This window comes from Pelecanus crispus, chromosome 1, assembly GCF_030463565.1.
Source record: "Pelecanus crispus isolate bPelCri1 chromosome 1, bPelCri1.pri, whole genome shotgun sequence".
Lineage (NCBI taxonomy): Eukaryota > Metazoa > Chordata > Aves > Pelecaniformes > Pelecanidae > Pelecanus > Pelecanus crispus.
In genome coordinates, this window is record NC_134643.1 from 122,381,978 (window position 1) to 122,397,870 (window position 15,893).

The following is a 15,893-nucleotide window of genomic DNA, read 5'->3' on the forward strand; positions in this document are numbered from 1 at the left end:
GCCGCCGTGCCCGCACACCCCGCCCCGCCGCGGGAAGGCGGAAGGGTTTGGGGGCGGCCCCGCTCCCCGCCTGCCAGGGCAGCGTCCGGTGCCATGGAGCGGCGGCGGCGGCACCTCCGCTGCTGAGGGAGGCCCGCGCCGGGAGCCGCCATGGCCGCCGCCCTCCGCTGCGCCCTCGGCAGCTGCCTCTTGCTCTGCGGTGAGTCCGCACCGGCCGGGGGGGGGGGGGGCCCGGCCGGCCCCCTTGGGGGCCGGTTCTGCCGCTCTCGGCCGCGGCGGGGGGGACGGGGGCGGCGGGAGCAAGGGTCGCTGGAGCCGGCCGGCCTCGTCCCGCGGGGCCGCGCTGCCCCGGGAGCCGCCGGTGGCGGGGCCGCTGCCGTGAGGAGCCGGCCGGCCCCCCGCCGCCGCGCCGTGAGAGGAGCGGGGAAAAGCCCGGGGGCCGCCCGCCCGCCCTTCGCAGGGGGCCTTGGCTGGGGGGGGGGGCGGGGTGGCGGGGGGCCGGCTCCCGCCGCCCTCGCGCTTCTTTTTTCCCCGAAGGCTGCGTCTGTGCCGAGAAACTGGAACTTTCCTTCCCGGTTTTGGACGCTTGTGCGAGTCCCGGTGATGAAACGCGCGTGTGGGAGCGGAACCGCGCTGTTGGCGGCGCGGTAGGCGGGCGGCGCGGGGGTCGCCGTGGCTGCCAGCCCCCGCCGAGCCCCCGGCGCTGGGGGCTGCTCTCCGGGACGTTTCCCCCCAAACAGGCCGCATGCAGGAGCGCGGTGCGGTGAGCTGCGTTGCAAACCTTTCGTTTGCAAAGTTACAAAACCACGGGGGTATTTTGTCGTCTCTTTGGGTCCGCCGTGCTGAATAAAAAACTTTGCCTGGAAGGTTCTTCAAGTAGAAAAGGCTGTCAGGGCAGCGAGCCGTGAAAGGCGGCGTGCTTTTTGCTGGGAATTTACCAGCCCGCCTCAAACCTTGGGAGGGAGCTTCCTCGAAGCGCGGGCAGCGCCCTAGAGAGGGTCATCGAGTCATGGAAGGCTTTGGTCCTGCGTCGCGCGGCCCATTCGTAGCGTACGTGGGCCATATGCTACCGCACCGCGCAGTGTGGGAGAGGAGAAAATCAGGTGCCTTCCGCTAGCCAGATCTTTTATTTTTTCCAGCCGCGTCGTTCGCGCTGGGTCTTTGCGAGTCTGTTACCTGCGCCCATCTTCCCTAGCGTTCTGCGTACCTGGGATTTTGCAGGTGGGAGAAGGTGTGGGAGCGGGAGGCCAGGGGTGCCCGCAGAGGGGCACAGCACGTGCGCAGGCGGAGCTCGCCGAAGGCGGGTGCCCGAGGTGGGCACCGCTGCGGGCGCGTACGCGCGGGGACGGCGTCTCCCAAGGAGCTCTGGGTGCAGGGGAGGAAGCGACTTCTGCTTTCGTGACGTGAAGTGCGTTTGAGTTGATTTGTTGGGTGCCAGGGTAATGTCGTAGGAATTGAGCCTGTGAAATAGTTTTTATTTAAGCAGGGTTTAGATTTAAAACTCTTGTCTGCTAAAGGTGGGTAACTGTCACCTTCATTGTACGTATTTACGCATCAACTGTACACGTATAAAATCGGTTATTTATCTTAGAACGTATGTCGTTAGGTTTTCCTCCTGTGACATTTAAGCACTAATATGATCTGACAGGGTTTGTTTGCGTTGATCATTTGTGTTGCAATAATGGGCCAAAATCTCTTCTATTTTAGTTGCAATACCAACAGTTACTTTAAAATAATTAAATCATACTAGTAATGGACTATTCATCGATGCTACTTTAGGGTTTCCGTTATTCAGTTTCAATAAAGCAAAACAATTGTGGTTTTGTCACTTGTGAAGAATGCCAATTAATGATATGTTTATCTGTATGGTATATTTAATAGCTCTCTTGTCTGCAAAGATACTTCTTGTTTATTTCTGTTTTTCAAAAGGGTGGCTTCCTAACAATGAGTAAAGCATTTTAAAGGGCAATGCTAATCCATGCAGTGATGATACAAACGTCCTTATGGTGGATTTTTTTTTTTTAATTATTTCAGTCTTATACCCAGGTCTATGTAGAAAGACTGTTCGTGTTCCTCTTCAGAAGAAAAAAAAAAAACCACACAACAACAACAAAAAAAAAAAAAAAAAAAACCCAACAAATCAATCCACACACCCATGTTATTTCCATAGTGCTACTGGAGCGCTACCTAGAAAAATTTGATTTTGACAGTGTCAGTGAGAGTTAATGCATGTAGCCTGATGGGCCCTAAGTCAGGCAGTAACAAGTCAGTCATGCCTAATAAATGATGATGATATAAAGGCTGCACTTACTGGAAATCACTAATGCTGGCTAATTTGTTTTTGTTGCATAAGCTCAGAAGGAACAACAGGCATCAGGATTTAAATTAATTATATTAAAGTCTACCTTAAAAATGTCTGAGGCAAGGAAGAGAAAGAAGGCTGTATTTAAGCTTTGGATGACTGACAAGTCACTGGAGGAACATATACTAAAATGTTTGTTTGTTTTTGATTGCTCCCACAGTATCTGGAATAGTGCCAAAACCCCAAAACGCAAGAATTACTTCTGTTAATCTTCGTAGCATTTTACAGTGGGATGCACCTAGATTTCACAAAGAGAATATAAGTTATACTGTGCAATCTAAGAGGTAAGTCTGGGGGAGTTGCGCTTTCTTCATGTTTTACAGCTGTGCGTGTTTGTGATTTGTTTCTTTTTTTTATAGGAAGATCAGTAGCTGTCCCTTTCTTTTTGTTTGTGAGAGGCTTATCTTCCGAGCTAAATAACAGGGCAGAGGTGTTTTCTACACATCAGACACCCGAGACAGCTTTGTACGTACTTTTTTTGGAACCAGAACCACATTTTAACCTTGGCTGTTGTTAGCTGTGGGCGTGTTTTTTCTCTGTCACACACCTGTTACCTGCAATTCAAGAGACTTAGTCCTGCTGAGCGTTGGGACCTTATCTGATCTTTGACTCCAGTGGCATTTTGTGCTCTGCCACCCATGCAGCCAGCTTGCCTGCACCCTTAGTGGAAATGCCCGATGAACTGCACGCCGGTGGCTCATCCGTTCAGCGCCTTAAACTTAGGGCCCATTTTCTGAGGTCTCCTTTTGTTGGTTTTGGCGGGTTGATTTAGCTTTGATTTGGTTTTGCCACTGTGTCCTTCCGAGTTGGTCTTTCCTGTTGGGAAAAGTGGTCTGTGCGGCTGTACCGAGGAAGGCGGCCGCTTCCCCAGCCCAGCAGTGGGCTCCCTGCCTGCCTCCATGCTTGACAAGGAAACCGTGTGATGGGCAGAGGTCTTGCGTTCCTGCTGAAGCCTGTTGAATTCTTTGGCCAAGACAGGGTAGGATGTAAAGCGGAGATGATGGCACCCACAGGCAGGTGCCTGCTGAGGAGAAATCCTCAAACTGAGGGTATGGGCCATCTTGGTCAAAAGAAGATTTTTCTGGGTTCTGGTAGCAATTACCTGTTGATCGCTGCGTTCCTAAGTGGGCTTTTGATGCAAAACAGAAAGAATATCGTTTATTGTACGGTTCCCAGTCAGTTCTTGGGCTCTATTTTCTCTGGCTTTTCCTTACAGGCTTATCTTAAAGACACTTCTGAAAAAAGTCTGAGTTAGTTGGCAAAGCCATGCATAGCGATATTGCCTTAATATTTGCAGACTTGTCTGATAACTACTGTCTGTTGAATCAAGTTTTGTACCCACTGGCATCTATTTACTGAATCATAATTTTAATCTCTAACTTTATCATGGATTTATAAATGCATATAAAATGCTTAATGTGTGTGTGTACGCTAGTAATGTTGTTTCTTATACACTGGATTTAATTTTTCTTGTTCTTGAGTCATAATTGGTTGTATTAACAAAGAGATGTGCCACTCTTCCAGTTAATTGAGAGGAAAAACATTTAGTCAGTTATCATTTACCCATCATGTACATTTTGTTTCTCTTCCGTACAGCATCAATTTACCTGAGGACGCATATGAAAATGTGAGCACAAACTTGAGACTCACAGAGTGCGATGTCTCTTCTCTGTCTGCCTATGGAGACTACATTTTACAGGTCAGAGCAGAATCAGAAAATAACCATTCAGACTGGGTGACCGTCACATTTAAGCCAATGGATGACAGTAAGCCTTTTTCTAATCTTCCACAAAAAATATTGTCTGCCATTAATGCACCTTTACAATTTGGCTCCATAAAAAAAGCTGTAGCATGCAGATCATTTTTGAATTTAATTACATTGAACTATAAGATCTTACTTGTAACGCTTTTGTTTTTTTGAAGGCAGAAGTTGCTGTCAGAAAGCATAGTAGGTTCACTATTATAGTAGATATTAGCATTGGTACTTGAAAAATCTTCTGAGGAGGTTTTAAAAAAATTTATTTTTGTCCTTTATAATAAGGCTTCGTTTATATTTTTCAGCCAGGGAGAGCTTTTCTTCAAGGATTCAGACTTCCTGTATATTTAAATAAGTTCATGTCCTGGTTTCGGCTGGGATAGAGTTAATTTTCTTCCTAGTAGCTGGCATAGTGCTGTGTATTTAGTATGAGAATAAGTTGATAACACACGATTATCCCCAGGGTACTCAGGCCCCTGAGCTAGAGGATAGGGATGGGGACCAGAATGGAGCCCTCATAGTCCAGGAGGAAGCAGTTAATGACCTGCTATGCCACCTGGATGCTCATAAGTCTATGGGGCCGGATGGGATCCACCCGAGAGTACTGAGGGAGCTGGCGGAGGAGCTCGCCAAGCCACTCTCCATCATCTGTCAGCAGTCCTGGTTAACAGGGGAGGTCCCTGATGACTGGAGGCTTGCCAATGTGACGCCCATCTACAAGAAGGGCCGGAAGGAGGACCCGGGGAACTACAGGCCTGTCAGCCTGACCTCGGTGCTGGGGAAGATTATGGAGAGGTTCATCTTGAGCGAATTCCACAGGCAAGTACAGGTCAACCAGGGGATCAGGCCCAGCCAGCATGGGTTCATGAAAGGCAGGTCCTGCTTGACCAACCTGATCTCCTTCTATGACCTGGTGACCTGCCTGGTAGATGATGGAAAGGATGTGGATGTCATCTACCTGGACTTTAGCAAAGCTTTTGACACTGTCTCGCATAATATCCTCCTCGGGAAGCTGGCAGCTCACACCTTGGACAGGCATACTCTTCGCTGGGTAAAGAACTGGTTGGGTGGCCGAGCCCAGAGAGTTGTGGTAAATGGTGTTAAGTCCAGTTGGCAGCCGGTCACGAGCGGTGTTCCCCAGGGCTCTGTTTTAGGGCCAGTCTTGTTCAATATCTTTATCAATGATCTGGATGAGGGGATCGAGTGTGCCCTCAGTAAGTTTGCAGACGACACCAAATTGGGTGGGAGTGTCGATCTGCTGGAGGGTAGGATGGCCCTGCAGAGGGACCGGGACAGGCTGGATCGATGGGCCGTGGCCAACTGTATGAGGTTCAACAAGGCCAAGTGCCGGGTCCTGCACTTCGGTCACAACAACCCCATGCAACACTACAGGCTTGGGGAGGAGTGGGTGGAAAGCTGCCCGGCAGAAAAGGATCTGGGGGTGTTGGTAGACAGCCGGCTGAACATGAGCCAGCAGTGTGCCCAGGTGGCCAAGAAGGCCAACAGCATCCTGGCTTGTATCAGGAATGCTGTGGCCAGCAGGAGCAGGGAGGTGATTGTCCCCCTGTACTTGGTGCTGGTGAGGCCGCACCTGGAATACTGTGTCCAGTTTTGGGCCCCTCAACACAAGAAAGACATTGAGGTGCTGGAGCGTGTTCAGAGAAGGGCAACAAGGCTGGTGAAGGGTCTGGAGAACAAGTCTTATGAGGAGCGGCTGAGGGAACTGGGGTTGTTTAGTCTGGAGAAGAGGAGGCTGAGAGGAGACCTTATCGCTCTCTCTGAAAGGAGAACTGAAAGGACAACTACCTGAAAGGAGGTTGTACTGAGGTGGGTGTTGGTCTCTTCTCCCAAGTAGGTAGCGATAGGACGAGAGGAAATGGGCTCAAGCTGCGCCAGGGGAGGTTTAGGCTGGAAATTAGGAAAAATTTCTTTACGGAAAGGGTGGTCAAGCATTGGAACAGGCTGCCCAGAGAGGTGGTGGAGTCACCATCCCTGGAAGTGTTCAAAAAACGGGTAGATGTGGCACTTTGGGGTATGGTTTAGTCTAGTCTACCCTTGATTGGTTTAGATGGGCTTGATAGTGTAGGTTAATGGTTGGACTGGATGATCTTAAAGGTCTTTTCCAACCTAGACGATTCTATGATTCTATTCTATGATTCTATGTTTTAGTTGTTGCTAAATAGTGCTTACACTGGTCAAGTAGTTTTCAGCTTCCCATGCTCTGCCAGTGAGAAGCTGGGAGGGGGCACAGCCAGGACAGCTGACCCAAACTGGCCAAAGGGCTATTCCATACCATGTGACATCATGCTCAGTATAGAAACTGGGGGCAGTGATCCCTGCTCAAGGACTGGCGGGGCATCGGTGGGGAGCAATTGCATTGTGCATCACTTGCTTTGTATAGTATTATCACTATTATTATTATATTGTTATTATTACTACTATGGTTTTACTTTATTTCAATTATTAGACTTTTCTTATCTCAACCCATGAGTTTTCTCACTTTTGTTCTTCCGATTCTCTCCCCCATCCCACCAGCGCAGGAGGAGTGAGCGAGCAGCTGTGTGGTGCTTGGCTAGGGTTAAACTATGACAGTTCATTTACTTCTTCATTGCTGTGTCAGGCCAAAAGCTTTCTTTTTATTTTTTTAATTAAAAAAAAAAATCTCAGTGAAAGATTAATTTTTAGTCAAGAAATCTTCATTGCACAATATTGCCATTTTCTTAGTGAAGCTTTACAGTCTTTTGTGAGAGATGATGTAGACATTGCCTTGCATTAGAGTGCACAACAGAGATGTTAATCATGTTGCTGTCATATGAGCTTGGGAATGAGGGAGTGGCTTTTACCAATGAATGTCCTTTATTTTGTACATTCTTACGCCACTCATAAGCAAAACCAAAATTATTTTAGATTATGTAGTTAATGTTACCCAAGGCTTTTTTCTCCTCACAGCTGTTAATACAAAACCGTGCAGGAAGCTTCTGTTACACCTCATCTTCCAGGAAAAACTTTTAAAAATCCTTTTCTTTCTTGTTCTGCCTTCATTTGCTTGAATTTCATCATTCTGTTCCTTGGATTTCAGAGTGTAATTTTACAGGTTACAGCCTGTTTTTCAAAATGCTTTTATTAGTTATGCCTCTGCAAAAGCATAATGTTGATATCATTTAATCTGCATAGAACAGAAGCACTGCAACATAGCACAGAAAAAAAAAATAACATTGCAAGTATAAATTACAGCCAAAAGAAAGTGTAGTACAAAAAGTATGGATGAATTTTCAGAGCAGAGAGCAAATGTGTAAATCATTAACGGAGTTCTAGTTTGACATACATCTGAAAGAGTGCGTGGCCTTCAGAGCAGGCTTGGCTTTGGAAAGGCAGCTTATTCTTGAACTGAGAAAATCTGGATATAAAAGTACCTGGAAAGAAAGACCTGGGAGTACTGGCCACCTGGCCAAATCTCTGAGGAGGACATGAGGATTTTTGATGTTGTCATGGCTGATCTGAGCAGGGCATCATGATAAAAATATCTGATATTCCTTTCTGTGTTGTTATTTCTGCTAGTGCTTTTGTAAGAAATTCCACACTGTATTGTAGGAATAGCCTAAGAAAACGAGAGTAACCAAGATCCTCCTCACATTATTTTTCACAAGTTCAACAACGTATTCATGAGTATTACGTGAATGCATTGTCCAGCAAGTAGATTTTTTTTTTTAATTTTTAATTAAAGAAACATGTATTTCTAGAGGAATGCAAAACTGTCTGTATATTGAGCTCTTCCTTTCTTAGGCACTTGATAGTGTGGCTGTAGCTGGGCAGAACTTTAGTAGAGGCAGCCAAGACAGAGTTGTTTGTTTGAATTACAGGAGACTCTGATGGAGAGCTCACTGTAGACACAACGTAGTTGATAACTAAGCTACTCATGAATTAATTTAGGTAGTGGCACAAAACCATAATAAGGACAAGCTATTTTCAAAATATGAGAACACAATATTCAGTCTAAGGAGCTCAATCTTTAAGACATGCAGAAATAATTCAAATGTTTCATTCTTTCAAAGTGATCGCAATGAACAAAACATTAAAACACTTCACAAGGGGGTTTCCTCAGAGAAGACAGGTGTTGCAACAGCTTGGCCCAGAAAGAGAAGTGAGTAAGAACCTATAGAAATAGTCGTTCCTCTCCCAGGAGTCACCACAGGTGGCAAAAGAGAACTGAGTTAATTTAGTGTGGGAGAAATGTAGTCTGCAAAAATATCTGTTACTTAACTGCAAAAATAGATCCCTTTCAAGACCAGTTCTATAAGGAAAGGATTTGTGTATGCCTGACCCATGAAAGGAAAATACTTTCTTCTAATAGATAAAATTATTTGAAGTGTGAATTGTCATAGGTTGTGTAAAAACGTTGAATGGAAAATAACGTGAAACTGAATTCCATTCTTTCTTCTCTTCCACCATTCTAATACATAGCAATCATTGGGCCACCTGATGTAAAAGTGAAGTCTGAGTCTGGGTCCCTGCATGTGGATTTCATAGGCCCTTTTGCTGAACACCAACAGGACAAGTGGTCTTTAAAGCAATATTACGGCTCGTGGAATTACAGAATACTGTACTGGAAGAAAGGCAGCAATACAGAGGTAACTTCTGCTTCCTGCATGTTGTGACTCCATGACTTTGATATATGCTTTTCTTGGTAAAATACCGTACTGATGAAGTTCTGAAAGCTAACCGTACTGAAGTAAAAATGTATCTCTACTAATTACAGCGTAATAAAGTCTAGTCACTACAACTGGTATTCAGAGCAAATGGCAGATAGCTGTGTGGTTAAACAGTAGCACGCATGTAATTTGCTCTTTCCATGATTAGAAATAACTGCTACATTGTAAAAGTTTATTCCCTTGGTTTAATGATGATTTATTTGTGATGCAGTGTGCGCCACCAAATCTCTGTATTTCACACATACAACCAAGGGTAAACTTAGAAGCTGTAACATCAGCAGTATCTGTGATCACGGCAATAAGCTGACTTAGATTGAAAGCTTATGTCATTCAAGTATTTGTGCTCTTCATGGGACTCTGGGCTTTGAATACCACCATGGCTGGGGCCTCGTATGTTAACTGTGGTCACCTTCGTGTCTTCAATTTCTGTCAGTTGTAATTTGCTTTCTTCCTCTCATGGACAGCCTCTTCCACAGACAGATCTGTTACTCAGCTCAAATGGCTTCTTCATACAAAATGCATGGAGAAAGATCATAAATAATATATTAATTATAGGGTCATGGTTTCTATTACAGGCAAAAAGGAAGCCCTGTACTGGAAGAGATCAGTCACGGTATAATTAGTGCTTTGTATATCAGTACAATTTTCATATAATAGGACTCCAGTACATATAATTCTGATTTGTATTTGTTACCCTGCAAAATTCTTTGGCATTCAATTCCAGAAAATGAGGGATAATCATTTCCCAAAAGCCAGACTGGTTTTCAGTTCCCAAACTACAAGAAATAAAGGTATTTATATCAGAAATAGTGCAGCCAGCAGGACTAGGGAAGTGATCGTCCCCCTGTACTCGGTGCTGGTGAGGCCGCACCTGGAATACTGTGTCCAGTCTTGGGCCCCTCAATACAAGAAAGACATTGAGGTGCTGGAGCGTGTTCAGAGAAGGGCAGCAAAGCTGGTGAAGGGTCTGGAGCACAGGCCTTATGAGGAGCGGCTGAGGGAACTGGGATTGTATAGCCTAGAGAAGAGGAGGCTGAGGGGAGACCTTATCACTCTCTACAAGTACCCAAAAGGAGGTTGTACTGAGGTGGGTGTTGGTCTCTTCTGCCAAGTTACCAGCAATAGGACGAGAGGAAAAAGCCTCAAGTTGTGCTGGGGAGGTTTAGGCTGGAAATTAGGAAAAATTTCCTTACAGAAAGGGTTGTCAAGCACTGGAGCAGGCTGCTCAGGGAAGTGGTTGAGTCACCACCCCTGAAGGTATTTAAAAGACGTGTAGATGTGGCGCTTAGGGACATGGTTTAGTGGTGGACTTGGCGGTGTTAGGTTTATGGTTGGACTTGATGATCTTAAAGGTCTTTTCCAACTTAAACGATTCTATGATTCTGTAAATTTCCATAGGAATCAAAGAAGCAAAAGGCATAGACTGTGTAACTTCATAGGTTGTTTTTTGAAGTGGATGCTTGTTCAAAATGTTGAAGCCTAGCTATAGAGTCTTCTCATCCCTGAGAAAGGATCTGTTACTACGTAATGGGGCACATTGTAGGGATTCCTGTACTCTGCAGGGACCGTATAGTTACAGGGACATAACGAATCATGCCTCTAAACAGCAAGTTGCATCTGCTGTCAGTCACCTAATAGCTTCCACAAGCCCTTTTCTTTCTCTTTTATTTTGTCTAGATCATCTATCCTACTTGCTCCACCTCAAATTAAATTATGTTTGTCTGTGGCAGCACTCTCGGTTGATCTCATTTTGTTAGACAGTTGTTTCTCTCTGCATGCAGATCTCGTTTATCATGACTCTGTAGGCCTCTCTAGCCTAAAACTTCATTAATGCTGCTAGAAGCAGCTAGAAGGTCAGTAGTGTGAATGGTCTTGTGCTCTAACCCCAGGTGAAATCAATGTAGAGTTACCAGTTATGTGACATAGGCAGGGCATTTAATTCTGCCTTTAAAAGCTTTATTCACACTGCAGCTATAACCACTAGGATTTGTCCTACTAAATGTAATTTTAATTACTTAGCTAGTCCATTCACTGGACTCACGCTTTTCAAATTTTTTGTATTCTTCTCTGTTATTAGGTAACTCACATAGATACTAAACATAACTCTGAAATATTATCTCAGCTGGAGCCATGGACGATATATTGTATTCAAGTGCAAGCAGTTATCCCTGAGTGGAACAAAACAGGGGAACTGAGCAGAGAGCTTTGTGAGCAGACAACCCACAATGGTAATACTTGGTGCATCACAATGGGACACGCACTGTAGGGAACTGGGAAATGTGTATGTTACACCAGTATGTGTGACTGTAAATGTCTAAATATGATGGCTTGTAAGCTTACTTTATTAAGAACTTCCTGAGCGTATTCAGACTGAAAATTTAAGAGGTATTTTGCATTTGGAAACAAAGACTTATGTTTGCAGTTACAGTTTTGTAATAGTTGTGGGGTTTTTTTTAATTCCATAGGGAAGGTGATAATTTGAAAAGAATATATTCAGAAATTAATAATCACAGTTCAATTTTCTTTTTCTTCTCTCTTGCAGGTGTCACTCCTGTGTGGATAATTGTGACCGTTCTTATAGGATCAATGTTGGCTGTTGTAATATGTGTTCCTGTTTGTTTCTTTTCCTTTTTGTATCTATATCGACTCACCAAACATGTTTTCTGCCCTTCATATATTTTCCCACAACACTTGAAAGAGGTTTGTTTTCTACCTACCACAATTAAAGTCAGCCTTTTCAGCAGAACCGCCAGCCTATCAAAGGCTCTCTGTGCCAAAACCTTTAGAGCTTCTTTTATTTTGCCTTCTTTCATCTGCACCTGATTGTTAGCCATCTGTAAAGCACCGACTATTCTGAGGGGGTTTTAGACTATAAGGAGCAATGCTTATTGCAGGTTATCTGTTGTTAGATAATTGTGGTGTATGGTAAAACTCGCTCTTCTGCCAAACATAAATAGCCATTCAAATAAGTGTGAATGATGAAGTCATGAACTTTGGAAGAAGCTGACAAAGGAAGGAAGCTTCATCTCAAAGTGTGAGAAAAGGCAGTGAAAAGTTGGTTCATTTAATATTTGAATTTTGGCATGATAAGGTCATAGATTTTGCATGAATGTTACCTCAGTTATTGCATCATGTTCTGTGGCGCTGCGCAGACGTAAGTAAGCAGCAGTGAAATTAGACTTCCTCTTGAAGTATACTGATGTATAAGAAACTCTAAAATACTGTCATTCTGAATTGTTCTGCGCAGAATGGTCCAAAATATTTAAAAGCTGAACAACTTAAAAACTTGGCATAGACTTTTAATCCTAAAGCAACTGCCTAATTTGTAATATGAAGCTTTATATGGCTTAGAAACAGGATGTTTTCTTTCATTTTAAAGTGAGAGAATAACAGGTGTTAACCTTCAGTTCCTCTTTTTAGATAGTGACCAACTGAGTTATCTGTCTCCACTATCCACATTTTAGACTTAAAATTGCACATTTGTTCTCCTGAAGCAAAGTTCTTTCGTGAATATAATAATGAGCTTTAACTTAAGTACCGAATGGAGTGAAATCTGAAAATTCAAGATGAAATGAGAGCAATGAATGTTAGCCATTACTGTCGGGGAATACTGCTGACCCTGTTACCCATATAGCAACTTAAAAAGGCTGTATCAGAGTCTCCTCCAAGAAACAAGGCTATACAGAGTGTTACGTAGGCTGAAGTTAGCAACCTATAATATTCCGAGTTTCCTGCAGTTTCTCCGGGTCTTTCATTTTGACTCATTTAGAGTTCAGCAGACTAAGGCTGTGCAGCCAACTTAGCAATTGTCTTGTGCTTTAAGTTGAGCACACACTCAGCACATGGTAGTTTGCTGAACCTGGAGCTCAGCTGTTAGGAAGGTAGAATTGCTCTGATCAATACAGGGTATGGTCAAATTTCATTTTGCTCGCAGGTTTCTCACAATAAAGGGAGAATTTTCATTTTGTGCTCGTGGTTTTTAGTGGTTAATCACAGTAATCAAAGGTCAGTCATGCTTACCTAAAATGACATTTATCAAAGGCTGTGGTTTCACTACATGAGCATTTGAGATTGCGGGTTACATTTCAAATCACAGTTTGCTAAAAAAGGTCTAATAGTAATAATATTAGCATTTATTTTTGTAATTACAGTGGACAGGACTCCTGATAGAGCCAGCTTGTTTCTTTTGTTAAATGCACTAAAGTAGTAGACAGGGGTCAGGTCACAAGAACAAAAAGGAGTTGTACTCCTCCAGCCACTACCAATAAAATGAACTGCCACTTCAGCTGCCAAAATGAGTGGTTGACGTGTTATTACTGTGTTGAGTAGGTGTGCTGTTCTTGTGTTGACATTCAAAATACAGTCATGACATCCTGCGAAGCCCATGTTGATTCTTGAGGCCGGTTCCATCTTATTAATAGAACAGGGAGTGGGACGAAGTTGTGATATTTCAATGCTAAAATTAAGTCATCTTTCTCACTGAACTGCATAGCCCCACAAATCTCCCTCCCTCTCCTTTACTTGACTAAATGGTTATGGTTTATGTTGACATTCAAAGCATCATTATTTGATGTCTGAGCAGACAGGTCTCTGAGGTGGCAGGAACAATTCCCATCTTTTGGAGCTGTTTGACAAATCTCTCTGCAAACTCCTTCACATACAGTCAAGTCACCTTTTCTAGTTTTTGTTCCCAAACAAAACCTAGGTATTTTATTTTTTTTAAGCAAGTTTATGTTCCAAAGAAGTCACTAAGCCCTGGGGTATCTTCTTGCAAATAAAGACACTTCCAACTTGCTTCCAAGCCTTGTGCAGGATGTTAAAGCAAGCAGAGAGGTTATTACATTGTTACTACTCTGGGACTTCTAAGGATTGAGAAAGCCAATTGACATGTGGGAAACAATATAAAACATGTTTCTAAGCAAACAGGATAGTATGACTGGGACTGGTGCAGCCTAATCCTCATTTCCTCTTTCCTTCACAGTTTTTGAGCAAGCCTCCCAGTGGTTCACAGTTTTTTTCTCCGCTCCCAGAAGAGGAACATCTTTTTTATGACAAGCTAACTGTCATTTCAGAAGAATCCAAAAATCAAAGCGATGAGACAGGGGATGAGGCCAGCAAGACCACAGAGCACCTTCAGGACTCTGAACATGAACATTGTGATTCAGGAATAGTAACAGCTTCAGAAAAGGACTAAATGCACTCCTCATGCTTCACTCGGACCAAAGGAAAAGCAAGTGGGCTGTTGAGTTTATCTTCTAATTGTTGCATTCTTAAGACAGTAAAAATTTGTATATGAAGATGTTCACGGACTTTCGACAGAATCGTATTATTTTTTTAAAGTACAAGAAACTTGACTATGAGGAATTAAATGATACGTAATTTTTGCCACTGTTTGTAGTGGCTTGCTGTTAAGTTGTAACAACACCTAGGACTGTATTATGGCATTATATTTTTGCTTTTTAAATTATATATAAAAAAATACCAGTTAATTTAACTTTGAACTATTTATTACGAAAGCTAATCAAAATGGCGTATTGTCTAAGGTTTGTAAAAGAAAATCACATTTTGTAAAGAAAGACCTGATCTGACTTTTTTTTAGGAGAAATTGTGTGGATTTCTTAAGGATATTCCTAGTGGCATAATCTTTCTATTGACTATTTTTTTACCTGATGCAAAATTGTGATGTTATTATGATGGTATGAACTTGGTATGAATAAAGCGAACACAAACATTCAGTGTGTTTTGCATTGCAAAATTAGTTAGTGATAGGACGAGAGGAAATGGGCTTAAGCTGCGCCAGGGGAGGTTTAGGTTGGAAATTAGGAAAAATTTCTTTACGGAAAGGGTGGTCAAGAATTGGAACAGGCTGCCCAGAGAGGTGGTGGAGTCACCATCCCTGGAAGTGTTCAAAAAATGGGTAGATGTGGCACTTCGGGACATGGTTTAGTCTAGTCTACCCTTGATTGGTTTAGTGTGGACTTGGTAGTGTAGGTTAATGGTTGGACTGGATGATCTTAAAGGTCTTTTCCAACCTAAATGATTCTATGATTACATCAAAATGAGACTGAAAAATTAAATTGTCAGCAAAAGTATCTTGCCACAAGTGAGGTTTTGTGTAAATCATGACTTGATGGGGGAATTGCAAAATTTTTGGATATGGTTTTGAGGTTTGTTAATTAATGCATAAATATTCACTTCTTGGGAACGTTTGCAGGAAGAAAACATAAGGAGAAGAGACATTGATTCTTTGTACCACCCAGCTATATGTAATCTGCACACGTTTTTTCTGCACTTTTAAATTTTTATCATATTTTGGTTTAATGTGGAATATGGAAAAAATGGGGAAGCGGTTTCATTTTGGTTTTTTTAAGGCCTTTTGTATCACTGGTGCTTTTCTTCACCTCTCTTCCTCCACACATAGAAGGAACTTTATGTAAAATTTCAGGCACATGATACAAAGCGCAAATACAGAGCAGCGCAACAAGAATGGCAAGAATTCACAGCACTATGAAAAGGGAAAGCCCGGCTCATTTTTCACTTCTGACTTCTCACCTCTGACTTATTTTGTTCATCTCATTTCGTATTAATCTAAGACCCAGCTAAGTCATTCATGTCTACAGCTTTTACTCACACGTTGCCAAGCAGCTATTCCTGGGGATTTCGTTTTTTTCCAGTGTTCTGTTATTTTGTGGGCTAAGACCCAGTAAATCAGTTACAGGTAGATAAAAGGACTAAGTCACAAGGGGTGATGTATTCAGAAATTCTAATTCTAGCCCCAGAAGGCTGATCCCTCAGGCTGTCCCAAAACAGTAGCTCCTTCAGAAGGCAACTGCCTGGGATCCTTCTCTGGAAGAGCATCTCTTTCCTTGATGACTACAAAAAAATATATGCTACTTTTTCCTCTTAGGCAAGGTGAGTCCATACAAATACCTCAGACATCTTGTATTCCTTCTTTCTGCTCTGCAGGGAAATCAGGAATCCAGTTGTGACTGGCACTGAGGCCGGGCATGGCTAAGGTCAAATATCGCAGTGCTGCTTGAGAGGAATTAAAGCTGACTTACTTTCA

At 43.2% G+C, this 15,893-nt stretch overlaps 1 protein-coding gene across 2 annotated transcripts; it reads left to right on the forward strand.

Moving 5' to 3' along the window:
- Window positions 1–150: 150 nt before the first annotated feature.
- On the forward strand, window positions 151–14,562 carry IL10RB (interleukin 10 receptor subunit beta). Of its 2 annotated transcripts, none has more exons than XM_075709485.1 (7): window positions 151–199; window positions 2,523–2,646; window positions 3,959–4,128; window positions 8,580–8,746; window positions 10,905–11,055; window positions 11,370–11,527; window positions 13,809–14,562. In XM_075709485.1, exons 1-7 carry the CDS (start codon window positions 151–153, stop codon window positions 14,019–14,021), a joined length of 1,032 nt encoding a protein of 343 aa, XP_075565600.1. In that variant the 3' UTR covers window positions 14,022–14,562. The 2 variants fall into 2 exon arrangements, with proteins under 2 accessions (XP_075565600.1, XP_075565606.1); XM_075709491.1 differs by having other exon boundaries at window positions 13,839–14,562.
- The last annotated feature ends 1,331 nt before the right edge of the window (window positions 14,563–15,893 follow it).